Source organism: Lissotriton vulgaris, chromosome 12 (assembly GCF_964263255.1).
Source record: "Lissotriton vulgaris chromosome 12, aLisVul1.2, whole genome shotgun sequence".
NCBI lineage: Eukaryota > Metazoa > Chordata > Amphibia > Caudata > Salamandridae > Lissotriton > Lissotriton vulgaris.
In genome coordinates this window covers 256,459,871-256,487,857 of record NC_141700.1, presented here as the reverse complement: position 1 = coordinate 256,487,857, position 27,987 = coordinate 256,459,871, and the positions used below count along the sequence as shown (strand labels likewise).

General features: G+C 41.3%; 1 protein-coding gene across 1 annotated transcript in view; it reads left to right on the top strand.

Annotated features, from left to right (window-relative positions):
* Nucleotides 1–27,987, top strand: part of CFAP20 (cilia and flagella associated protein 20) — a 524,034-nt gene that overhangs the window by 445,004 nt on the left and 51,043 nt on the right. Inside the window, exon 5 of the mRNA XM_086946428.1 lies at nucleotides 5,230–5,340. Coding sequence (XP_086802554.1) covers nucleotides 5,230–5,340 — 111 coding nt within the window. The remainder of the gene's footprint in view (nucleotides 1–5,229; nucleotides 5,341–27,987) is intronic.

Below are 27,987 nucleotides of genomic sequence, written 5' to 3'. Positions count from 1 at the left end.
CACTGCCATTGTTGTAAATGTTTTACCAATGGAGTCCAACTTACGGCCATCCTGATCAGGCGGAGATGTCAGAGGTATGGCAGGATTTAGAGATCTTTTTTGTGCCGCCTGAGTGATCACAGAATCTGCTTTAGGTTGAGATACCAAACAGGCCGGAGAAGTAGGTGGCGCTTTATATTTTTTGTCCAATCTGGGCAAAACAGCTGGAATGGAATTAGGACGTTCCATTTACCTCAGACCTTCCTGCCATATATGATCGATTATAGGAATGTTATGCGATTGCTTTTGAGGTAAGTCCTTAAAATCGTATAAAAAACAATCAGTTTGTTGCGCCTCAATTGTTAGATGGAACCTCTTCGCAGCACAAACCACAAGGTTATGAAATCTCGCGATATCTACTGGTGGTGAGGCTCTTGATGATGCAGGCGGAGTAGTAGGTGTCTGTGCCCTATAATTGTCCCAATCTTGCATCTCGTTATCGGTGCCGTTATCCCCAGTGTTATGAGGATTTTGGTCCTCATTATCGGTATCAGGAAGAGTACCAGTTGGAGACGCAGGTGCAACAGGCGCCGGAGCTTTAGGTCGAGGTGCTGGAGACTGAGGTTGAGGCGCTGGAGACTGAGACCAGGGCACTTGAGGTGCTGGAGAAGTAGGCAAAGATGGTGGAAACCTACGATTGTAGTCATCCAGCATGTGTTGCAGGTTTTGCACCAAAGACAAAGGGATTTGTGTAACCTGTTCATAATTAGTTGGTTCTGCCTCATCAATTGGAAAAAGAGCATTCCCATCTTCGACGTCATTATTTTCGTCCTCATCCTCGTCGTCATAATCCTGACACTTAATGTGTAATTCAGAAGGACTGGATGCTGGCCCATAAGTTTGATCCATGTCAGAGTCATTTCCGGATTCCTCTTCTCCAGACTGAAATAATTTCTCCGGAAGCTGAGATCCACTCCTTACTGGACTTAACTGAATGAGTGGTATAGTCTTGAGAGATGAGGCAGTAACCACTTTGAAGGTGGTAGCAGTGGTTAGGGGTTGGTGCGACGTCAACGAGCCCATTGACGAGATCTCCATAGTCTTTGCACCACCCTGGGACCCTTGCGCCGTTGCCGAAGAAACAGGCGTATGAATTGGCAGCTTATTTTTGGTCGACGATGATTTTTTGGTCGTCGACGAGGTTGCAGCCTTAGTCGTCGACGAAGATGCTTTCGTCGACGAAGATGTAGCCGTCGACGAAGGTAGAACCGTCGACGGAGCAGTCGTCGACGGAGTGGCTACCGTCGACGGAGTGGTTACCGTCGACGAGGCAGTCGTCGACGATGAAGATCCCGTCGTCGGAGCAGTCGTCGACGATGATGGCTTGTTTTTTGTCGACGGAGGACCCGTCGACGAGAGGCGCGTCGACGATGATTTATTCGTCGACGATTTGGATTGAATCGTCGTCGACGAGATTTTAATTATAGATGAGATTGGTCTCACCTCTTGACTGCTCGTCGACGAGATGGTCGTCATCGTTGCAGAACTGGTTGACAGGGAACAAGTGGTCGTCGATGTAGAAACAGCCATGACTGACTTCGTCGTTGCTGAAGACGTCGACGGACGCGTCGACGAGCCCGTCGACGAGCCAATGCCCGTTTTTGAAGAGGAGGGCATAGCTTTGGGTCTAGACGCCAGAGAGCCAGGTCCCGTAGGCGCGCCCTGAAGCAAATCCTGTGGGGAGACATCCTTGAAGGAACCCAACATTCTACTCTTCTTAAGAAAAGGAGATGGTACCTTAGTCTCAGACCCACGCTTCTGAGAGGATTTTGAAAGTCCAAATGACAGACTCTCAGTATCAGAAACCACATTTTCAGATGATCTCAACTTCTGTAGCCACAGAAGGAGACGGGCCTCTCTATCCCTCAATGTCTTAGGGGGAAAAGTGCGACAGAACTTGCAGGTAGAGGCATTATGATCCGGGTAAAGACAGTAAATACACTTAGTGTGTGGGTCCTCATGAAAAAGGCGCAATTTACCACAGGATGGACAAGCCTTGAAAAGAGTTTTCTTTGTAGAAGACATTTCTGAAGAGAAAACAGCTAGAACTGGTGAAAAACTGAGCAGAGCTCAGGGAGACTCCCTTCACACGACGTGCGGTAGAAAATCTGAGGACTTGGGCTTCTGAGGAGAAGGTTCTAGAGGAGGCTACAGCCTGATTGGCTGGAATGTGGACCAACACATAATGACTCTAATATGTTACTAAAGTGAATTCTCCCTTGGGCTTTTCAATGGGCCTATTCTGTTCTATGGTACTTTTTTAAGTTTACGTTTCTATTGCATTATATGTATGTATATTTTTATTTATGATATTTCTCATGTATACATGCATATATTACTGCTATTTTATGTACCGTGGGACTCCCACTTCGACGACAGGGAATATTCAAGCATGTGAATCTATGAAAGACACCCCTAATACTGGAGAAACTCATTTCCAGTGCGGTGTCTCCGCTTTGCTTGCGGTGGGATGTAGCTTTTCCGCTGCGTTTCCGACTGCCAGTGTAGGTTTATGGACGTCACTGCCCGCGTTGGGCGGTTTTTGTTAACCTGCTACCGCCGCGGTCGGTCTTTTTTGCCTGTTGTTCCTAATTTGACCGCCAGTTTATCCACCGTCCTGGCGGGCGGTTGTTTCCCGCCTCCATGGCGGTCGGGGTGGTTTTCCGCCCGCTATTCTAATGGGGCCCTTAATGTGGTCTTCTTAAATCTCACAGGTCCCCCCTTTGAACCTATCCTAAACATGTCCCTTAATGGTATATTGTAAAAAAAAGTGTTTTTCTTGTTGCAGTCATGTCTGTAGGGTTATCGAAATCCGGACTGTATGTTCCCTTGAGCTTTGCACAATATTCAATTGGAATACTGTAGTCAAGAGGACGCATCTGAGTTTCCTTTCTAAGTAATTTTGGACTTCCATGTTGTTAATCAGTCTTTATCGCTTCCAACCTTTTTGTCAAAATTCTTCCACTGCATCCTTAAAGTCTCTTCCATTTTATCTAGACAAAACAAAAGAGATATATATACATGTAAACAGTTGTTTATGAATTCAGAGTCTTTTCAAATAGGTGTATCCTGTATTTTACTCTGTTATCAGAAAGCCAAGTTGACCTATGGTCTCTTCACAAGAAAAGAAAAGCAAAGCTTCTACTACTCCATTGCTAAAAAAATATTCCATAAGTGGACATTTGGAGAAATAAAACGACATGGCAGTCAGTCTATGCATTCACTAGACAATACTGTCTGACTCTATTGCTGATGCTCAAGTGGGACACACCTCCATTAGAAATCGGCCCCTCTCTTTCAAATCTGTGTGGAAAAAGAATTTAAGACATTTTTCTTTGTCTCTTCTCTTCAGCCATTTTTTAAGGGATAACCTTTACTCTGTTCATTGCTTATGGCGATCAGTGGAGATCCTCTGAAGGAGAGAGAAAACATGGTTATTTGTAAGCATAGTTCTCCTTAAAAAAAAATCATTTTAAATCCTAGGCAACACTCCCCTCTCACCAACTCAAAAATTAAATACGTATGGCCTTTCTGACAGGAGTACAAATATAGAGCACGTGCCACTGACATGGCATGATGGGATACTGGTGAGTGTGCTTCCATAAAGGAGCAGTGTCCTTTTCTCACCCTCTCGAAGCTGCATCCTATTTAGCTACATTGCCCTGCTTTTCTCTCACTGATTTCTTTTTTAAAAAAAAAAGGTTGCTAAATGTTCTCTTGTCACTTTTATTAATTTAGGAACTGTTTCAAATTGTGTTTTGAAAAAAAAGTAAGCAAATTGACCACTGCAATCTGCTACAGGCTGTTAAAAATTTTTGTTTTTTACATATTGGCTTTCTAAAAGAAAAGTTTACATATGTATACTTTGTAAAGTGTGCTCTTTGATATTACTTTTGATATTTGATATGCCAATTGTCGGATCCGAAGGGTATACTTTTCAGACAGACTCTACTTGGAGGACGAACTCCCTTCGGAGTTTAAGCTGTATCTCCCCATTCAGGCCAAAGATAAGGTAATCTGTACTGGGGGAGGGGAGATTAGTGGCAGAGATCAGTAACGTGTTTAAAAACATACAATAGAATGGTAAAAGCAGGGAAAGGATTTCTGTATGTAAAGTTAGCTCCAACAGATCTTTCAGAGTGTGCTAATGTATAGCAGTTTTCTAGCTGGAATGTACTTTGATACTCATGAACATAAGCATATCTCCATCCATATGCAGCATCCAGGAATATATATTTCTCCTTCAATGGACCTCCATTGAGAATGATAAGCAATACATCGCCCTATCTAGGCGCAGTGGAGAGCCCTCTGATTGAGAACTAGGATTACAGGTAATTAACTTTTCCTCTCTCGTATTATCATTAATGTTATTGTAGGATACAATAACTGTCTGAGCGAATTCGTATTTTCAACCATTGCATTGGGTTGAATGCAGATAGCTTGAAATGAAAAGTAATTGTAGCTCAGGTAATGGCAATAAGGCTATTAGACCTCCAGCCCTGCTCCAAAAAAGAGGAGCTGTGAATTTAAGCAACAAAACCAGCAGTGGTTCTGTCATGTTTTTTCTCCTGGGCCTTGGAGTAGAAGAACTGCTCTCCCTTTGAAGTTATGGCATCACAGCTACCCCTCTTTCCTTACTGAGGGAATCAAATAAGGCCTGTTGCCAGACACTTGGAGGAGAAAAAACTGGTATTTTTTTCCAGCTCTTTAGTGTTCAGCCTTACTGTACCCATAGCAAGGAAAGGTACATATCTGTCGTCCCGTAACCTCAAAGGTAAACCTGTTTCAATTTAATCATCAGGACCAGGAGAGAAGCGGTGGGTGTGCTACCTATCTGAGAAGCCACTTTCCGTTAGAGGTGAGTAATGGAATCACCAATGCCTTCACAAGTGAAAACAGAAAAAAGTACTTGAGCGGTGCAAGGCCCTGCCCACATCAATCCACCAGATAGACTGGGAGCTGCAAGCCGTGGGAGGCGCCCTGAGCCGGCTTGTAATGGTAGTTATACCCGACTAAGGAAGCATTCTGATTGGTTATCTAGGTCCCAAAAGTTTACTAAGGGAGATGATGTTTTTATGACATTTAATAGAAAGAGATTGGGCTACTAATAGTCAGTGCAAAAATATATTGGCTCTTAACTTGTTGGTAGTGGATACTAATAACATTCTCAACTTTCCTTTTCCTTCTCAGATCCATGCCAATTGTCGGATCCGAAGGGTATACTTTTCAGACAGACTCTACTCGGAGGACGAACTCCCTTCGGAGTTTAAGCTGTATCTCCCCATTCAGGCCAAGGACAAGGTAATCTGTACTGGGGGGAGGGGAGATTAGTGCCAGAGATCAGTAACGTGTTTAAATACATACAATAGAATGGTAAAAGCAGGGAAAGGATTTCTGTATGTAAAGTTAGCTCCAACAGATCTTTCGGAGTGTGCTAATGTATAGCAGTTTTCTAGCTGGAATGTTCTTTGATATTCATAAACATAAGCATATCTCCATCCATATGCAGCATGTAGGAATATATTTTTCTCCTTCAATGGACCTCCATTGAGAATGATAAGCAATATATCGCCCTATCTAGGCGCAGGATCCCAGACCACTCTCAAAAAGATAAATCATTTTCTATGATTTTTTCTATAGAAAAGACAAATCTTGTTTAAAGCAATTTAGAGGTCTATTAAAGGCTATATTGGCCAATTCAATGTATTTTCTTTTAAAAAAACCAACGCATGTAAAGCAGTCTCCAGATGTTTTAGGTTATATTAATTTTCATTATTTAAATTAACCTTCAGAAAGCAACACTGTAACAATTAATTGTGAATTATGTTGGCTTGAGTTTCTTCATGCTAAATTGTCTTTGGTTTGTTCATGCTAAATTTGAGCTTTTCAGAAGTACTTCAGTTAAAACGTTTACTGAAAAGACTTCTACAACTTCTCTCATGAACTGTGATAATTTTTTCATAATTCCAAACAGCAGAACCTGTCTTTGTCTATCGAATTTTGGGTAAAGCTTGGAAAGAGCTCTGACACACAAGAGCTGGTCCATTCATGGTTCCCTTTCATTTCTGTTTTTTGGAATTTATGATAGGATAATAAATCTCAGTTTTTCTAAAATACTTTGGTTGTCATACAGATGAAGAAATGAGTTACATGAATATAAAGATGGAAACACTAAAGGCTGCAGGCTTAGAAAAAAGGAAAGAATACAAGAAGCTTGGTTACAAGTCCTATGACGGTTGCTACTTCCCACTGAGGATTCTAGCGCCTCAGATCAACAATAAAAACAGCTGTAGCAACAACAAAGGCATCAGTTACCGTGTAAAGGCAGTAATCAGCTTCTGGCACAGGAAACCTCCCATAGGTGGCAAACTGTGACTATTCTCTTCCCCCTCTTTTGCTACCCACTTTTGTGGTTGGAAGTATTTCAAACAACTTGGAAGAGTTGGAGGCAATCTCAAAAGACAACTGTGTATTGTGCAAATTGACTATTCTCTCTGTACAAAGTTCCTCTTCCAGCAATACCGCCAAAAAGTTGAATCAGTGTCATCTGGAAAGACTTCAGCAGGAGGTCAAGATTCTTTTTCAGAAGCATGCTGTGAAAAAGGTTCATTCTCCTCAAAAAGGAATGGAAATTTATTCCCACTGCGCTTTGTGGTGAAAAAGAAAGGATTCAAGTACGAGTTCAGACCCTTTCTAGATCGCAGGAAAGCAAATATGTAAAGAGAAATTCAGAATGCTAGTGTTACACCAAATCTACCCTCAGCTTCTTCGGAAAAATTGGTTATGCAACATTGGTCTTCATGGCACCTGAAGCTTCAGATGCAAGGATACCCTAGAAGTTCCTGAGGCTTTTGTAGGGAACAACCACTACCAATTTAAGCTCCTTCCATTTGGCACAGTCCGGCACCAAGAACTTTTTTGGCCTGCAGGGCGGAGATGCTGCTTTATCTCAGAAGGTAGAAGATCTACCCCAATCTAGATAACTGGCTGATCAAAGCCTCAAACTCACAGCACGCTCAGCGGCATATTCAGATGACGGTCTTTACTCTGCATCACCTATGTTTCCATGTCAATTAGAAAACGTCAACATCAACTCTTGTACAATCCATTCAATGCCTGTAAATGAAGATACTAAAGGCAAAGGTTTTTCCTTTGGAGGAGGAACTGTTATTTATCTCTCTGAAGTGTCACTATCTTGGTTCATTCTACTACAAGGCCGATTTCATCTCTTCTGAGTTTAATGACAACTTCCATCTTCTTGATTCTATGTACTTGCCTACGCAGGAGCCCCTTGGTGCTGATATTCATTCCAAAAGATTGGAGGACAGACTTACCTTGTCTCCTCGTGGGGACTAGTATACTCAGTTGAGGTGCTAAGTGCAGAACCTTCTATGTGGGGTGCACTTCCATCAAGAAGTCCCAACTCAGACAATTGGGACAGGTGCCATGCCTGTCTGCTTGGTTGGGATGCACATATAGAACATCTTGAGATGCAAGGGACAGGGTCTTATAAGGAGATTTCCTGCTGTCATGGGTAATGTTCAGCCACATGGTGTTATCAAATGAATATGCCATTATGTATGATTCATTGATTTAAGCACTAATTCATGATAATCCTTGTAGTCATTCAGTATTTGGTTTGCAATTGGCAATTATTGTTGCTCATGTATTGACTTTGCAATTGCAATGCTTGTTGTTCATGTAATGAATAAGCACCATCTGGAACGTAGTTTAAATCAAGACACATGCAGTCAGCCATTTAACTGTCACAGTTAGACACGTGCAACTAATTATTAGCCTAATGATCAATGTGCCCCCATGTAAAGTATTCCAAACATGCGCCATCTAATTTGTTTTTATAATTGCTCCTTCTCAATGTGTGGCTCAACTGATAGGAAAATACGTGCACATCTGTGTCTATTTAAAGCTGCACTCTGTTTCTAGTTACTGCTTCGCATCCTTGTTCCTACCTTCTACTCGCATGACTCCAGCTAAGCAGTCCTTCCTTCTGGATCCCCAGGGCACCTGCAGACCAGACTCTGATGCTCTCTTCAGCATTTCTGGCATGCCCTGTAGGTCTTGGAAAAGAAGAGCATGATATGAAGGGGAACTCTTTTTCATTTATTTCCTGCTTTTCTGAATTTTGCAAAAGACTAGGTTAATAATGTAAATTGTAATGTTAATTGATACTTGTATAGCGCACTATTCACCCACAAGGGTCTCAAGGCGCTTGTACGAACACCGCTGTGGAACCCATCCTGGCTTTCCCTGTGAGGCGTCCACTCCTGGGCACCCCCAAGGTGGAGGCCAGGCATCCTTAGCGTTGTGGGGGCCGTTGTGGAGATTAAGCAAGCTATTGCCCAGAGTTGCAGAGTGGGACTCCATGATTGGAATAGGCACCGAGGCGAGGATTATCAGGTCCGTGGAATTTTTGAGCCCAGGACCCGCCGAGGCGGGGAATTGAACCCTGGTCCCGGGCTAGACCTCTGCATCAGGGTCTGCCGCTCTAACCATTGAGCCACACTTATCCACTTCTCCAATAACAGTTCTAGGTAACAGCAGCATCGTCTAGAAAGACTGTGAAGTTCAGGCATATTAATGTTTGAAGACAATTGTGACAAACTACAAACTATTTAAAGGTATCTATACAGTGCATCCTTATTCCGTAGAGAAAGACGTAGTTCTCTTAAAAAGACTAGAGATTTGCACTGCCAAGAACTGTTCTAGTTAGATAATCACTGGAGCAATCTGAAAAGCAGTTTTAATATGTGATAAGTTGTTCGTTCTTTGTGCACAGCTGTTATGAGCTGGATAACAGTTATTATCTAAAAGTGATTACTTTATTATTAGGAACAGAAAGCAGTCCAGAAAGAGACATCTCAATATAAGAGTCAACTAAAGGTTTTAGTGTATGTAATGCTGTTATACATGCTGATTTTATATGAATAATTCTTGACATCACTGTACGTTAATAAGATATTCTCTTATTGCAGACACTCACGCTGCTTCGTGTGAATTGTCTAATGCTGTCCATAAATCCCTGTGTTACTTCCTTCTTGAAACCCAGAGTCCAGCACATCAGACTTTGCTATGTCCTGTCCTCAGCCCAGAGTCCAGTACCCCAAACGTCACATCACTGGAAGCCGGTATTTCTGTGTCTGTCTCACAAACTCCTTTCCCCTTGAGAACTTGCAAGGTAGCAGTGTTTCAGTTAAATTCTGCCACGTCAGGTCTCAGCAGGATCTATGGAATAGCGTCACCCCATCAAAACGTCCTGGAGTTCAGGTGAATGGCTCGCAAGTTCGCAACACATGCCACATCAATCTTCTATGAAATTGGAGCCGTACATCTCGCTCTTAAGACATCCCATCCTGACTTAAGGACAGATTCTCTTCTTGTTCAAATAGACCATATGAAAACAATGCGCTACTCGAACAATCAAGAGGGAACACAGTCCAGAGTACAGTCACATGAATCAGTCAATCTGCTAGTGGCTCTTAGCCAGTAACCTGAGGATTAGCCCATTTCCTCACAGGTGATCTAAATGCACAAGTAAAATTGCTCAAACAGGTCTTTCAAGAAAACTGCAAGAGAATTCTAAACCTCCCATGTGCACCACAACATCGTCTGTGACTGGGGGTTTTCTTCAGTGAGGTCTTTTCGCAAATGCAGACAAAAACAATACCCAGATTTTGTCTTCAGGTACGACTAACCAGAGATAAACGCATTCTGGATTGTCTAATCTGGAAAGTTTCTATACAATTTTCCTCTGATTCAAAACTGTCCTACTCAATGGCCAGCATGGGCCTAATAGCACCTGGGTGGCCCCAGCAAAGGCGGTTCACCGATCTTCACTTGTCGGAGATCCCACATAGAAGGTGTACATGCAGACCAAATCTTTCTCACAAGTTCAGGGAATATTCTTCAACCAAACTTTGCCTCGTTGACTTTGGTTTACTGACTCCTAAAGTCTTCCAATATGTACACTTGAACATTCGTTCTAAAGGAAGCTAAACAACCATCTATAAGAACTTCTTACACCTTGTAGTGGAAGAGAATTTTCATTTGGTGCACACAGAAGAACTTCGATCCTACTACCGATCAAGAAGTGGTGCTGCTATATCTTCTTTATTTGGCCAGGTCAGGCCTTCAGTCTCCTCTGTAAAGGTACATATTGCTATTTGTAGAAAATGTCTATGGCAAATCTCTTTTTTTTCCCAGAGTACCTGTTATTAAGGACCTCTTTTTTTAAAAAACTTTTTTTATTAGGCATTTTATATTTTAATACAGGCGAGTACAAGAAACGGATTATTACATTATACCATAGTATACAACCAAACGGAAAAACAAAGAGATATACACAAGTGGATTATTATCGAGAAAAAGAGATGAAAGAGAGAAAAGAAAAGAAGAAAATTTCACAAATATAGTTTATAGTTTACAGTATCCATATTACAAACAGCCACAAAATAGGATGAATATATTTTTATCCATTAATCCAGGTATTTAATGGTGTCCAAATTTTCAAGCCCATGTCCTTCTTTTTCCTCCCCTTAGTCTTATATATAGCCATCTCAAGATTGTATTTAGCAAATAATATGGCCCACCAGGTCTTGAATGAAGGGGGTGTGCTACTAATCCATTCTCGAGTAATACAAGACCGAACAACCGCCATACAGATAAATCAAAATTGTTTTCTTTCTATAGGCATATCGTCAGAGGTTACCCCTATCAAAACTAATTCCCCCGATATGAGAACTGCCGACTGCAGCACGATGGAGAGAAATTTTTCAATAGAGATAAACAGATCCCTCAGTTTTGGACATAAAAAAACATCTGTATTTCATCCGCAGCAAAACCCCTGCATCTGCTACAAGATGCTCCTACTGCAGTCTGTCACTTCGCGATTTTATTGGGAGTGTAATAAAGATTGAATATTGCCATATAATATTGTGATTTAGAGCGTCCCATAATTAAGATTTGATTGCCTAATTTAATTGATTCCTCTAAGTTTACTGATTCTACTTCCAATTTAATCGCCCATTTTCTTTGAGTCAGCTCCAAATCGTCAGGACAAGCTTCCAGCAACAATTTATAGTACAGGCCAATTGAGGTTTTTTTATACAAACAGTCAATAATAGGGATTCTGTCTAAGGAGGATTTCAATTTATTGATATAGCTATGGATTTGCAAATACTTAAAGTAATCAAAGCTAGACAGCTTAAATGTATCCTGTAAATCCTTAAAAGATAAAAGAATCCCATGGGACATTAAATCACTGAGCCAGCAAATACCCTTCACCAGCCATCTAGCCATCATATTATCTTGCCAAATAACTGGCACGATGTGTGAGGCATCAAAAGCTGTATATAGTGTGATATTCGAGATTCCTATTTGACGTTTATTTAATCTCCATACCATATATGCTGTTTTTAGAACCTTGAATCTCGTCTTTTTGAAATAGCTAGGCATTAAGTACCTCTTAGAGGGAATTAAAAGGTTTTTCCTTTGATCAGGAGACCTTCTCCTCCTTGGAAATTGAATGTTGTCCTCTCAAGAGTCATTCATTTCATGAAGATTTATTCGGTTCAAATAGATGACCATAAAAGCACAAACAGAATACACATGTTAAAAAGTGCTAAAACTATTAATACATATTTCATAACATCATATCAAATATGACGTAGTAATTTACAATAAAAAGAAAGACATATCTAACCAATTAATCCATAGTATTAAAAAATCAAGCTTTTCCTAGCGTTGATGCACTTGTTTAAGAACGTCGCAGTATAAAAACGGATTACTGACATAATATCGAGGGACAGAATATTGACTATCAAAAATATCATGTAAAAATATCGACAGCCAGAATATCGAGTTTGTATCTACAAACAGGTAAGTACAAAAATATCGAGTATAAAATATCATTTACTAAAATATAGTTTATAAAAATACCGACTTTATTAAAAACAATGTTAAATTAAATTAATATTAAAAATTAATTACTTAAATACACTTAAAAATACTTAAATTAACTTATAATAATTAAATAATTAATAAAAGTTATAAAAAAAATTAAATGACAATTGTTAAAACCTATATATATAGTAACATAAAATAATTAAATAATATCCAATATTATTACCGTACAATAACAGAAGTGTTAAAATTACTATTCCCACTCCAAAGAGTGCAATCGTAGGTAAAGCGTTGGATAGCGTAGGGGTTAAAATTACTATTCCCACTCCAGTGGGTGCAACAGTAGGGAAAGCGTTGGATAGCGTAGGGGTAAAAATTACTATTCCCACTCCAGTGGGTGCAACTGTAGGGAAAGCGTTGGATAGCGTAGGGGTAAAATTTACTATTCCAACTCCAAGGAGTGCAACAGTAGGGAAAGCGTTGGATAGCGTAGGGGTAAAAATTACTATTCCAACTCCAAGGAGTGCAACAGTAGGGAAAGCGTTGGATAGCGTAGGGGTACAAATTACTATTTCCACTCCAAAGAGTGCAACAGTAGGGAAAGTGTTGGATAGCGTAGGAGTTAAAATTACTATTCCCACTCCAAAGAGTGCAACAGTAGGGAAAGTGTTGGATAGCATAGGGGTTAAAATTACTATTCCCACTCCAGTGGGTACAACAGTAGGGAAAGTGTTGGATAGCGTAGGGTAAAAATTACTATTCCCACTCCAAAGAGGGCAACAGTAGGGAAAGCGTTGGATAGCGTAGAAGTAAAAATTACTATTCCCACTCCAGTGGGTGCAACAGTAGGGAAAGCGTTGGATAGCGTAGGGGTTAAAATTACTATTCCCACTCCAGTGGGTGCAACAGTAGGGAAATCGTTGGATAGCGTAGAGGTAAAATTTACTATTCCCACTCCAGTGGGTGCAACAGTAGGGAAAGCATTGGATAGCGTAGTTGTAAAATTTACTATTCCCACTCCAGTGGGTGCAACAGTAGGGAAAGCGTTGGATAGCGTAGGGCTTAAAATGACTATTCCCACTCCAGTGGGTGCAACAGTAGGGAAAGCGTTGGATAAGGTATTGGTTAAAATTACTATTCCCACTCCAGTGAGTGCAACAGTAGGGAAAGCGTTGGATAGCGTAGGGGTAAAAATTACTATTCCCACTCCAAAGAGTGCAACAGTAGGGAAAGTGTTGGATAGCGTAGAGGTAAAAATTACTATTCCCACTCCAAAGAGTGCAACAGTAGGGAAAGCATTGGATAGCGTAGGGGTCAAAATTACTATTCCCACTCCAAAGAGTGCAACAGTAGGGAAAACGTTGGATAGCATAGGGGTAAAAATTACTATTCCCACTCCAGTGAGTGCAACAGTAGGGAAAGCGTTGGTTAGAGTACAAATTAATATTCCCACTCCAGAGAATGCAACATTAGGGAAAGTAAATACTTCATATATTATTGTAATTTTTTTAAATTAATATCTATAAAAAATTATTTAAAAGTAATTACCAATTTAATATAATATAATAATTAATCAATTACAATTACTAATTAACATTAATTATTACAATTAGTTACCTAATAATACAAATTAATTACTAATTAACTATTAATAATTTAATAATTAAAAATTAATTTACAATCAATTAGAATTAAATACAATTAAATTAATTTAATTATTTAATTAATTATAAATAAATTACTTCCCACCCTATTCCCCTATAAACCAACAACCCGCTACAGAAAATAAATTTGGTAAATCAACATAATTATCAATTAATCAATTAATTAAAATTAATTACCAATTAAAATATAATTAATTACCAAATATAAATTAATTAACTATTAGTTATAAATTAATACCAATAAATAAATTTACATAATTCATTAATTATAATTAAATTACTTCCCACCCTATTCCCCTATAAACCCACAACCCGCTACAGAATTAAATTACGCAAAAAAGAAAAATACAAAAATCAATAATAAAATTTAATTCTAACATAAATACACACTTTTCACACCTATTATAACATAAAAAACACTACAAAAAATTCGATATTATTAAAAAATCGATATTTTTAATAATCTATATTATATACTTCGATATTTTAACTTTCTATATTTTTAACATTCGATATTACATTACTTACCTTAAAAACGATATTTTTGATATCTATATTCTGTCCATTCGATATTTTGTCCAATCTATATTTAAAACTCGATATTATGTCCAATCGATATTTTGGACTCGATATTTTGACTGTTCACCTATAAAAACAGATGTCTGCCGATTCCAAGTTAAAAATTAAAGTCATAGCATTTGTAACTGTTCTTACTCCGTATTTAACAAATATAGGTTTCAGAAAAGCAATACGAAAGTGCGTATACAGTTTGCAAAACAACAGAAAGTGTACAGTGCTCTGGGTTGATATATCATCACACCTGCAAGGCCCGTTCGGGTGATTCTTGATATTAGGATGGGCTACCAAATAGTGGGCCATTCCGAATCGGAGCCTAGTTAGTACAAATTTGTGAGAGTTCCTGGTTACCAAGGTTAAATACGAAGGGAAACCTTCCACTGTAATATACCTATTATAGAAAATAACAGTAGACAGAGATCCGGCTGCAATTGCCCGCTTTCTCCCCATAAATGTCAAGAAAATATTTTTCATTTGGATTTGGAGATCATAGATGCTGCACAGGGATCAGCTAAAAGATTGAGATTAAAAATAGCTGAAAAACAAGCAACAACATATTTTAACCAGGGAATGTTTTGGTACTTGTCCAGGCGTAGACAATCCTCAACGATAGATCTACTAAATTGCTTATCCTCCTCTAGCCAAATAGACCACCAGGTCATCAAAGGCCTAAGGCATAATAGATCAGCTAAGTGATTGACTGCTAGCTCTCGGTGAATTAATTCAGTCGAAGCTGACATGGGCAAACAAAGGAGCCTTTTTAAAAAAGAATTTTCCTCCAGCTGTAGTTCTGAGACACAGCTGTGGCCCCACACTCCTGCCTCATACAGAGCTATAGTAGCACATCTTGCCTGGTAAATCTTAAGCATATCCCTGGAGCGACGATCCCCTACCTTAGCAGCAAATCTGTAAATGCCATGGGCATTTTTTGCCATTTTATTCCGGATATCAGTAAATTCATTTTTCCATTTCCTATCATTAGAAAAAGTAATACCTAGGTAACACAATTTTTCCACCTGTTGCACCTTCTCTTTATCTACAAAACAAGTATTTAAAACTTTAGCTTTAGCTCCACAGGTCATGGTGTAAGTCTTCCCTCTATTAATTACCAGTTTTCTATCTTTAATAAAAGAGGAAAAACTGTCCATTAATCGCTGTAGTCCCACCGGGGTCCTAGATAATAAAACAGCGTCATCGGCGTATAATAGCACCGGCACTGGTACACCGTTGAGCTGAGGGGCATCAGCATTAACTTTTTTTAAAATGACATCAATTTCATTAATAAATAAAATAAATAGGAGAGGAGCCAAAACACAGCCCTGTCTAATTCCTCTTCTGACACTAAATTTTTGGGTGCATTCTCCTCTAGTACCAAAGCGCACACTAGTTTTCAACTTCTCATATAACCTGGCCAGGAAGAAGATTATAACTTCTGGTGCTCCAAGCTTCAACAGCGTTGGCCACAGTAGTGCATGGTCTACCATATCAAACGCACTACTCAGGTCTGCAAAGCAGAGGTACATTGAACCTGGTTTAGCTTCAGTGTACTTCCCGATCAATAGATCAAGATTAATACATTGATCGAGCGTACCCCGGCCTTTTCTAAAACCAAACTGACTATCAGCCAGTATACCATTCTGCTCAACCCAATCCTCCAGTCTCACAAGCATAACTCTACTCATCACCTTGACTGATGAGTCAAGGAGATAGATTGGGCAGTAGTTTTTTGCGTCAGACCTCATACCCTTTTTATAAATTGGTACTATAATCGATTCACCCCAGGTTGCAGGGGGCTCGGTGCACACAGCTGCATTAAAAACAGTTGTGAGAAGAGGTCCCCACACTTCTGGTGCTGCCTTATAAACATCTATAGGTACCCCATCAGGGCCCTGGGCTTTCCCTCCTTTGCTATTATGTATCCCGCATTTAACTTCCTGAACTGAAATATCAAGCGGCAAGACCGCCCACTGATTTGGGCAAGTCTCTAAAGTTCTATTGGAATCAAAAATATAAGAGAAATGGGCAATCCACCCTTCACTCGGTACATTAGATGTTAACTCTGTGTTTTTTCTTCTTTTAGGAAGGGGGAATTAACAGTGGTCCAAAATAGGGTGCAGTTTGAAAGTTCTGCCGCTTGGTTAAGAGAGTCCCAAGCCAGTTGCTGAAGTTCGCACTTCCTCTGTTTGAGCACTCGCTTATACTCCATTCTCAGATTAATTATTACATTTTTGTCCCTGGGCTTGTCTGCTAATGCCTGCTTGAGTTTAGTTAATGCGGCAGTGCATTGATGGTTGAACCAACCCGGTCCACTCCTACATTGCCTACTGTTACGTCCCGTAAATTTGGCATCAATCGCTTTATTAATTACATTAAAAAGTAATAAAACTCTTTCAGTATCAAATCTATTTTCTAAAATAAAAGTAATGTTCGGCAGGCTCTCCTTAATTATAGAACTGGATAGCTCATTAGCCTTTTCTCCTACCCATCTCAGCCTAACCCCATTGGTCCTGTGTGGTTCCACATTTGTAATTATATTACCTACAACAGTCGATCTACCTACCCAAAGGCTGATATTCAAAATAATTCGGTTGTGATCACTTAATGTAGTGACTTCAATTCGTGGGGGAGCACAGTAAGGGATAGTATTTGATGACACAATCACATGGTCGATGACAGAAGTGTGTTGCAGATTAGACTGAAACATATAAGTTAAGATATTTATTCCAGGTAATGCGGCACAGCAACAAACTGCATCAAGCTGGCAGGCAGGAACTGTGCAACTGACCTGGTGCCTAGCAGCAGTGGACATTCTAAATAGAACAGGAATACAAGTGAATGATGCAGGGAATTTAAAGGGACATAAATGTAATGAATATGTACAAAGCAGAATGTAACACATCTCCTTTCTTAACAAAAGAAAAAGAAGAACAAAAATCAAGAGAAAGAAAATAGAAAGGATGTGATCTGCCAAAAGAACAGAACATTCAGATTATATAGTCAGCTAATCTTCTAGGTGGACATCTGGAGCGAACAGACATCTTAACTCTAGAAGAAACATCACCATTGGAACTTGACTGTACATCAGGCACAGTAGTATTTGGCAAAGAAGGACAATTGGTAAGACCTTGCAAAGTAGGACATTTAGCAACACGTTTGATGTTCCATAACTTACCATCTTGAGTAATGACACTGTTACTAAAAGCTTTAACAACTTTCATAGGTTTACCAAATTTGTTTGAACATTTAGTGAGAAAACCAGGTTTCCTAATCCCGACCCAATCACCAATGCAAAAATTAGATTGCTTCACCTTCCACTTGTTGTCATACCATTCTTTGACTTTGGCTTGTTTGCACTCCACTCTTTCTACAACATCTTTAATCAGATCATCAGAAAACGATTTATTGGAACACTTGTCCTTTAACCCATCGCCAAAATATGTTACAGATTAGACTGAAACATATAAGTTAAGATATTTATTCCAGGTAATGCGGCACAGCAACAAACTGCATCAAGCTGACAGGCAGGAACAGTGCAACTGACCAGGGTGCCTAGCAGCAGTGGACATTCTAAATAGAACAGGAATACAAGTGAATGATGCAGGGAATTTAAAGGGACATAAATGTAATGAATATGTACAAAGCAGAATGTAACAAAGTGGCATGCCAATTTTTGAAGGTAGGGATGGGCAATCCATCAACATCTTTACAGCACTCCACTATTTCAAAATCATAACAACCCATGAGCTTATGCAATGCTTCGCCATACCCACTGTGTCCAAAATGCAAAATATCACACCCCGCATTATTGGTAACCCCACAAACCTTCTGTGCTGACATTTCGCACAATGCAATATTAAAATCCCCCACCCAGATAAAATCGAATACAACATTCGCTTCCTGGCATAAGTAAGTTATCAATAGCTGCAGCCAAATCTATTACTAATTTAGCCCTAGTACCATCGAAAATATTGTTGTAGTAATTGATCAACAAGATATTATGCTCTTTACCCTCTATCATCCAAAGGATCTGTACAAGATCATTTACAGGTATATACCTGTTAACAAAAATAGGACGTGAAATGAATACAAGTGTGAGGAGACCCCCATTAGGTCTACCTGGTCCCCCACCCACCGCTAATAAATTGTAGGAAACAAATCCATCATAGTTAGCTTCACTCGTACTCCACGTTTCCTGAAAACATAATATATCATAGGCATTGATAAATTCTGTCCAACCAGGGTCCCTCTCCTTTGATTTCAGCCCGCCATGTTCCAGCAGATAATTGTTGTGCCTTTTTCCCTAGCACTATCACTGTCATGCACCAGACTATTATTTCTCCCCCCACTCTCATTCTGAATTGTTTTGCTTAGGTCCCCACATTCAAATAGGGCAGTTTCACCCAGCCCCTGATCGATATCTGTACTAATTATAAACTCTGGAGCCACACTGTTGCCCTCACAAACAGCCACAAGAGGGCCAATAGACTCCTGGGGTCAATCGTTGGCATCCATAGAATTTAGAATCTGGTATCGGTTTTGCATCACGAGGTCAGGGTGTGGCCTCTGAATAACCGGCCAGGGTTTACCTCTTCTACCATCACGAGGGAGAATACCAAGAGGGCTGTAGAAAAACCCAAGTGAGCGGGCACACACGTTACCATCAGTTATCGGTAGGGATGCATCTCTCAGAAGTACAGTGGCTGCATGTTGTGGGTGCTTAAAATTTATTATAACACAATCGCCCCTAAAACATTTTCTAGAACTCCCAATCCAGTTCACCCTTCTGGTCGTCAAAACTTGGTCTGAGAATGCAGTTGGGAAACCACAGTATCTATGCAACCAAGATACCGTTTTAGTTTTTAAGGTCTCATGTGTTTCTTGTTATTTACCATTCTCAGCTGGGGGGACATTGGTTAAAACTACCACGTATGGGGCACAATCAGGCGGGAGATTAGTAGCGCTCCTATGTCTTACCTCGGTCCAGTCTTCGTTACCGTCGGCTTTTATTACAGCCTGACTGTCATTACTGACTGGAGGCACGAAAGTTGATGGGTTACATGTACCGTTGTCATTAGGGCCTATGCCTCTCTGAGGGGCAACATCCTCATTAAAGCAATTACTTGATAGTAATGTCATTTGACTACCCGCTAAGTCTACCGACTTTTTAAGTAGTCCACCTAATCTGTTGACTTCAGCAGTTAGCTGGTCAATTTTAGTCATGAGGGGTTTAACAATGCCCTTGATCTTAGAGTCAATAATACCCACTAAATTCTTTATTAGTTCGGCATCCAATGTAACTGCATCAACTTTGACCATGATGGTATCATCCTTGTCCGAAGTATTAGGGGGGGTAACTGCTCTTTTCCTTGTAGTGCGTGACACTCCCCGTTTAGTCTGAATTTTTCTGCATGCCCTTACCACTCTAGAAACTGGAGTACGTAGGTGTTTTACTATGGTATTAATAGAGTCATCCAAGTCAACCAAGTTAGGGATGTCCTGCCCAGATATATCTTTAGCAGGGGCCTCGGGGTTGTTAGTGCTACTACTTTCATCCAATACCAGTGAAACCAGCACAGCTTCCATGATGGATGGCAGGGGGGGAATGGCTAAACCCAGCGACTGCCGTCTCTAATTGTTGATCTTGCTCATAACCTTCACTAAATAATTGTCTAGGGTATGAGGCACCTGGGTAGCCTTTAATTTAGACATAATTTGCTATTAAAAGAACCAATAGAGAGCTTCTTCAGTTTAACACAGAAATTAAACCAATTATAACAAACCATCAACTGGTATAGTCACTAGTTAAAATAAAAATAATAATTTCTCACTGCATATATTGCCAGCTAGATTGATTTAGGGTTTCTGGCCCAGCCCAGTCTCCTTCTGTCTCTGACCGTCGCAGACTGTCCGCCCTTTGTCCAGGCATCGTCCGGCTACGTCCCGCGCGCGTCCCGCGGTTGCGGGAGGCGTTCCTTGCTTTTCAAGCGCCTTCGGGCGCGGTCTCACTGGCGTCAGGTGTGCGCCGCCGGGGCACCTGGGGAATGTAGTCCAGCCGTTCCCCTCACGGCGTTAGCGGGACACACTCCGGTGCAGCCGTTCCCCTCACGGCAAGGGCTGAGTAGAAAATGCCAGGTAAGTTCTCCTGTGACCCCCTCTCAAGAGTCACAGGCCCTCCATTTGAATTGATTCACAAAGAGTTCCCTACATCTGTCATGGAAAACAGCTTTCTTTTCAGCGTTAGCAAAATTCCAGCTTTGCACCATAGACTGTTCTATAAGAACAAAGTGGTTATGCAGAATTTATAAAGTAATCTCTGTTTTTTTATCTTAATCCATCCATTTTTTAACCTACTCTCTTTTAGACTCTGCCTTCCCCTGCTGTAAGTTCTCTTCATTCGCTAGGTGGCAGGACAGTACATAAGTACTGTTTAGACAAATCCAAAAATGTGAGAAAAAATAAACATTTGTTTCTTAACCGTGGTCCATTATAGACTGGTTTAGCAACTTCAAAACAGTTTTATTCTGGATAGATACTCTCTTTCATTTTTTTATGTCACGAAAAAGCCAATACAATCTTTTCCAAGTTGATTAAAAGCTTGCTCTACTGGGGGTAAAGCTGCAACTAATGCATTCTTGGGGAATATTCCCATGACACCTTTGTAAGCCAACTTCCTGAAGGTCTGTGCATACATTTACTAGGCATTACTGTCTTGATTTAGATTCTAGATTTCACGGCCAAGTTGGGCAAGCATCTACGAGAAATTTCTTATTCTGCCATGTTTCCTTTTTCTTGGCACCACCTTTAGAAGGGATGGGCTTGCTATTGTATTCAGTGCTTCTGATTGTCAAGGAGACCCCTTGAAGTTAAACGAATCAGTACAGACATTTGTAATCCTACTCCTCCTGTGGAATCTCCATTGAATTTGTAAGCAGGCCTCCCTCATCCCTGGTGAAAAGAACAAAGCGTTGAATAGTTTAGAGGAGAAATGGGAGCGTCGTATGGAGAGCCTGGTGTCTGTGATGTGCGATGTATACCATTTTAAGCTGGTTACTTGAATTCCTGGGTTAGGTAGATTTTGAAGGAGGGTTGGATGGGGCAAGTGTCGGACGCAAACAAGCGATCAATTAGAAGTAGAACCAGTACTCCATTAGAGTCACAATTGTTTTGATGTCATTCTATATCTGATAAAGACTCCTAGCCACAGATTTCTTACCTTAGAATTATCCCCAGGCATTAAATTAGATTGGGAAATGTTTTGTAAGCAGTACCCCTGCACACTGGTAGGTGGCGCCAATTGGCTCTGCTTGGCATCGTCAGCGTCCTCTGCACCAGAAGTAATGTGCATGGTGCCTATCTAGGGGGCGGTCCCAGTGCGCTGAAGTCAGTTCTTTTCTTTTCGCACCAGTCAGCTACTCCCAGTCATTTGACAGACTTTTTTCGACTTTTTGTAGAACTTTTTTGAGACTTGTCTCCTTGAGTGGCAAAGATGTCAACGAGGAAGGCTGGATTCAAGCCCTGTAGTGCCTGTCACCAAAAAATGTCGGTGATGGACCCACACCTCTTCTGTCTCTGGTGCTTTGAGTGTGACTAAGATGCTAAGACCTGCATAGATTTTCGCACCATGCACCCCAGGGCCTTGAGGGAGCGATCCCCCAAGCTCATTGTCTCTTGTCGTGCGACACCATGACAGTCTTGATCCCAGTCGAAAGGAAGGTCCCGGGATCGGTTGCAGAGCCATAGCTCTTCATTAAAGTCATCCCACTCCAATAAGTCCTACAAGAAGCAGAGGAGCAAGAAGTTAAAGAGGTCTTCGATTTCACCATGTCTGTCGAAGTCATCTGACCAGTCGAGGGAGCTTGGTCACTTAAAGCCTGGCTCCATGGTTGCCGCTGGGCCATCTCTGTGCCTCCCTGAGTTTACAGGAGTTGGAAAGACCCCTGCCTAAATCTGAGAATTCTGTAAGGCCATGCGCCTCATATTTCGGTGGCCCCCTTACTTGGAAAGGGCTCCTACTGGTTCCCAGCCAGGGAGTCCGCCCTCTGCTCCAGTCGGGCCCCTTGGATCTACAGATGGATCCAGACCGGAACTGGTTATGCCACCTTGACCTCCCCCGAAACCAGTCCCACTGTTGACGGAGCTGGAGGGGTGTCACCTGCCAGTGACTCCAGCACTGACCGGAGCAAATCCCTCCAGGCCGTTGCCTGAGCCCTATTCCTATAAGCTAGGACTTGGGGAAAATTGGACCCTGAAGAATGCCACCCCATGGACCCTGATATGGAATTGTGTGAGGAATTGGAAGATACCAGTTGGGCTGAACTCCTCCTCAGGTACTGGCTTGGTCTCTCCTACCATGGATGTGGTGGAGGGAGCCACATTTACTATGGTTGTGAGGAGGGCGATCTAGGGCCTGGACCTTCAGTTGCCTTCCATGTCTGTCAAGACTAACATCTTGATGGAGGTGCTTCAACTGGGTGTCATCCCTTCAGAGGCACTTCTCCCATTTAATGAAGCCCTTACAGATGTTTTGCTTGGAGCCTGGTCCAAGCCCTGCACCGGGGCTCCTGTGAACAGTGAGCAGACATATATATATATATATATATATATATATATGTCAATAATATTGTTTAGTAAAAATATAGTTGTTTAAAATATTGATTCTTTTAAATAATGTTAAGTATTTTAGGATATATTTTAAATGTATGTGATGTATTTTTTTATGTATTGTTTATGTTTTTTAATATATGCGTTACATTTTAGTAGTTATCAATTTTATTTTAATTAAATTAGCATTTTTTAGTTCTGTAGCGGGTTGTGGATTTATAGAGGAATAGGGTGGGAAGTAATTTAATTATAATAAATGAATGATAGATTTTAATTTATTAATATATGATTTAGATTTTATAGTGGGAAGTAATGTATTAATTCATTATTAATTTGTTGTTAATTGATATTAATTAATTGAAAATTAAATATGGCAATTGTGTAATTAATTTGAGGTGCGGGTTGGGTTTATAGGGTTAATGGGTGGAAAGTAATGTATTTGTAATTACTTAATAATTAGTTGTTAATATTATTTCATTAGTTGAAAATTAAATATGGACATTTTTTAATTAATTTTAGGTGTGCGTTTTGGGCTTTATAGGGGTAAAGGGTGGGACCTTAATACATTTGTATGTATTCTAATTTGTTTTTTAATTAATAATGTTTATTTCATTGATAATTATGTTAACTATGGAAGTGCATTTTATTTTTAATTTAGATGTGGGTTGTGAATTGTGTGGTGTTATAGAGTAGGATGTAAATAAAATAAATGCATGTAATAATGTTTTTGTTTATCAATAATTTCTAATAAAAATATTTGTTTGAAAAATATTTTCATATTTTAGTTAATATATTTTTAGGTATTTGTGATATGTATGTAACATTATAATATGTTTTTATTTGTGTTTACATTTATAATATGAAATATATTTGTTTTTTACATTTCTAGCATATTTATATATTTTTTAATTTATTTCGTTTTTCAAATATTTTTTGTCGTTGATATTTTGTTTTGTTTTTAACTTTTAATTGACTGTAGTGGTGATATAAATGTTTACCCCTCCGCAATCCAACACTTTCCCTACTGTTACACTCACTGGAGTGGGAATAGTAAATTTTAACCCTCCGCTACCCAGCACTCGCCCTACTGTTGCACTCATGGGAGTGGGAATAGTAATTTTAACCCTTCGCTGTCCAACTCTTTCCCTATTGTTGCTTTGACTGGAGTGGGAATAGTAATTTTTACCTCCGCTATCCAACACTTTCCCTACTGTTGCACTCAATGGAGTCGGACTAGAAATTTTTACCCATCCGCTATCCAACACTTTCCCTACTGTTGCACTGACTGGAGTGGGAATAGTAAATGTTATCCCTCCCTTATCCATCCCTTTCCCTACTGTTGCACTCACTGGACTGGGAATAGTAATTTTCACTCCTCCGCTATCCAACACTTTTCCTACTGCATTGACTGGAGTGGGATATGTAAGTTTACATTAACAACAGAATGTTTTTGAACATACATTTTGGGCCCGATTCCGATCCGGTAAAATTACTGTCCGTATCCGGAGCCGTCTCCGTACGACTCGTACACACGCCTTACGGCCCGACGAGTACGATCAAGACCGGGGTATCAGGATGCGAGTCGTACAGTCCATGTCAGGTAAGGGCGATTGGTACGGAAAAGCGCACAAACACATACACACCGTACGGCGCGTACCCCTCATGATCGCAGGGGTACACGCTGTACCCCTGCAATCATGGGGGGTACGCGCCGTACACCCAACGTACATGGGGTACGGTCTCTGTACGATTCGTACAGAGTCCAGCTCCTGGTACGAATCGTACTTCGTCGTACGTACGGGGGACGTTGCAGGGTACGATTCGTACGGGAAAAACTCGCCGAACAGTTTATCGGGACGCTTTTTACCGGATCGGAATTGGCCCCTTTATGTTATTGGTATATATATATACCTCTGGAATTTCCAGCATTCCAGCGACACCGAAAAAACAAAGGCAACATCTTGAAAAAGAATATCGCAGAAAACAGGAAACACAGGACTACATTGTCCATCATGCCTGGCCACTGACACATTGTGGATGTCCACTAGAGGGCCGGCAAGGATTTAAAATAAGATCTACTGGGCCCGAGAACATTTCCTGTCTGTGTGGGCCAACCTTTGAGGAAGTTTACAGGAGTAAACGAAACGCGTCAGGTTTTCAGCCCCAACAGTCAAATAAATTGCTTCAAGCAAAATGTTGTGAGTGCGGCTCTACATCCTTATCAGGAGGGAGTAGAATGGTGGTGATATATATATATATATTTTTCTTATTATTTATTTATTTATTTGTTACATGTTTATATATTTTTAAGATTCTAAAATAAATTTAATTTAACCCCTTCCATGCTGGTGACGAACCCCAGCCGTCACGCTCTGCGGCGCTCGTGTGCTGATGACGGCTGGGGTTCGTCACGGCCCCGCCCTGTTCTTTTGTTTACCGCACAGCGGCGGAAACGGCCCAGCATGGAAGGGGTTAATAGTTTATTAATTGTTTTACAATAAATATATATCATAATTAATATATGTGTTTGTTTAACTTTTTTAGGTTAAGTTCATTTGTTATTTTTATTAAAATGTATATTAAATCAATGTTTTAAAAATTAAGTTTATTATTTAATATATTTTATATTTATTATTTCATTATATATATATAAAAACAATATTTTTACATCTATATTTATGTCATCGATATTTTCCACCCGATATTTTTGTATTTACCTTTATAAATATAGGATGTCGATATTTTTTACATCTATATTTATGACTCGATGTTGTGGTGTGGGATGTTTTGGGTGTCGATGTTTTGTCAGTGAACCCCTGTGAACAGGACAAATGCCCGCTGCCATTGCCCCGCCCCATTGGATCACTCTTTCCTCACCCAACACCCCACCCCAGAGAGCTTGGGCGTTCAGTTCTTCACTTCCCTAGTAAATCCTGGTGCGTTCGCTAGCACCCCACCGGATAGGGAATCCAAAAAGTTGGACACCTTGGTTAAGACAATGTTTTCTTCCTCCAGCCTGGCATTGCGGTCTCTGAACACCACATACCGTTTGGGCTGTTACTCCCATTACATTTGAGATTTGGTTGCTCAGGTGCTGCCTATGGTCCTGGAGGTGACCCGGGCCATACTCTGTCAGACTATGGCTGATAGGAGAGACACAGCTAAAATCAGAGACTGATGTGGGCTGGACATGACCGACTTGCTAAGCAGAGCGGTTTCTTCGTTGGTGACCTTACTTCACCATGCCTGGCTGAGGACAACTGACTTTTCAGGGGATGTCTAAGCTTCGCTTTCGGACATGCCCTTTGATGGCTCCCATCTCTTTGGAGATAAGGTGGGCTCAGCGCTGGAGCGCTTTAAGGACAGCAGAGCTATGGCCAGGTCCTTGGACCGTTCCATGGCCCCGACAACCCCAGTCTGCCTTACTCTACTTTCATTGCTACGGAAGGGGCTTTCAGCTGCATCTCCATCTGCCCAGCCACCATGACCCGCAAGCTTCCCAGGCCCTTTATGGCCAATGACGCTGTGCCCACAGACACAATGAGTCAGGCAGTCAGCGATGGCCAAGTCCACCCCCTCTGCCCCGGCAGCCACAGCCTCCAAGCCTCTCTAGTTTCACCTCTGACCATCATGGACAACCAGTGGGTGGCAAGGTATGCCATTACCTGCCCTACTGGAGGTCTATAATAACAGACTGTCCGAAGGGGCTACTCCCTCCTCTTCTTGACTACTACACTCATGCTACCCACTTACTCCGAGGGCACTGCAAAAGATCTGCATTGGTGCAACAAACTGCGAAAAGGTCAGCTGCAGACCCTTCTCCCTTCCCCAATCAGATCTGACAGCAGTGACAGATGTGTCACTCCTGGACTAGCGCAGACATCCAGGAGAGGTGGAGATCAGAGGACTCTGGTCTCTGGCGGAATCTGGCCTCCACATCAACTTGTTGGAGCTCCGGGCAATCCAACTGGCATTGAAGGACTTTCTACCCTCCATCAAGGGAAGGCTAGTTAATACAGGTGTACATGGACAACACCACCACCATGTGGTACTGCAACAAACAGTGCAGGGTGGGGTTGTTGACCCTTTGTCAAAAGGCCCTTAGAGTTTGGTATCCCGAGCTGTTGAGCATAGCAATCGGTCCTCCAATCTGGCTGCCCCTTCGGAGGATCTTCTGTCACAGCAGCAAGGGTGGCTCTCCACCCGAACCTGTCTATACTTCACCTTCATGTGTGCAGATTTAGCAGAAACTGTTGTCTGCTTTCGTCCTTCCGCTCGAAGTCTGTAATGTCATCTTTGCAGCCAGGCATCGCTCCACCGTTGGGGCAAATTTGTGGCATGGTGTGCAGAGAAGCAGATTGAGTCCCTTTCTGCCCTACCTTTCTCAGGTCCTTCTGCTTATTCTCTCTCTTGCCCAGCAGGGCTGTGCTTTGGGCACCTTAAAAGGCTCTCTTTCTGCCATCTCGGCATTTCCGCAGTTGCCTCATCAGCCATCCCTTTTCAAGTCCCTTATTGTACATTGGTTTCTCAAAGGTTGCCAACATTTGTTCCCTCCTTCACCCTTCATCATGCCTCAGTGGGATTTGAATATTTTTTCGGACTTTCTAGTGTGTGCTCCTTTTGAGATGCTCCACAACTGTCCTCTCCGGCTTCTATCAAAATTGCCTTGTTAGTGGCATTACCATCTGCCCGGATGGTCAGTGAGCTCCAGGCTTTATCATCTAAGCCCCATACCTCAAGATCTTTCCAGGGAAGCTGGTCCTTCGCATTAGACCTTCCTTCCTACCAAAGGTGGTTACTCCCTTTCATGTAAGCCATTCAGTGGCGGACCGTCACAGGCAGCACAAGTTTTGGAGGCAGCGGCCGCCCCCCCTGCCCCCACTCTTACCTCCGGCTGTCGCAGCCGCAGGAAACGCCGCCCCCTGCAGCTCTTCGTTTAGGCCGATGCATGCAGCCTAAGGCCTAGCTACGCCACTGAGGCCATTCCATCACCCTGCCTACCTTTTCTGCTCTTCCTCATCACTCTAAAAAAGAGGAGGGTGGCCACGGGCTGGACCCAAAAGAGTGTCATTCTACCTTCACCGAACCAAAGAGTTCTGGGCAGATGAACAACTCTCTGTGGGGTATGCCAGAGTCCAGTAAGGGAAGACATTACAGAAACGAACTATCTCCCAATGGATCGTACTCT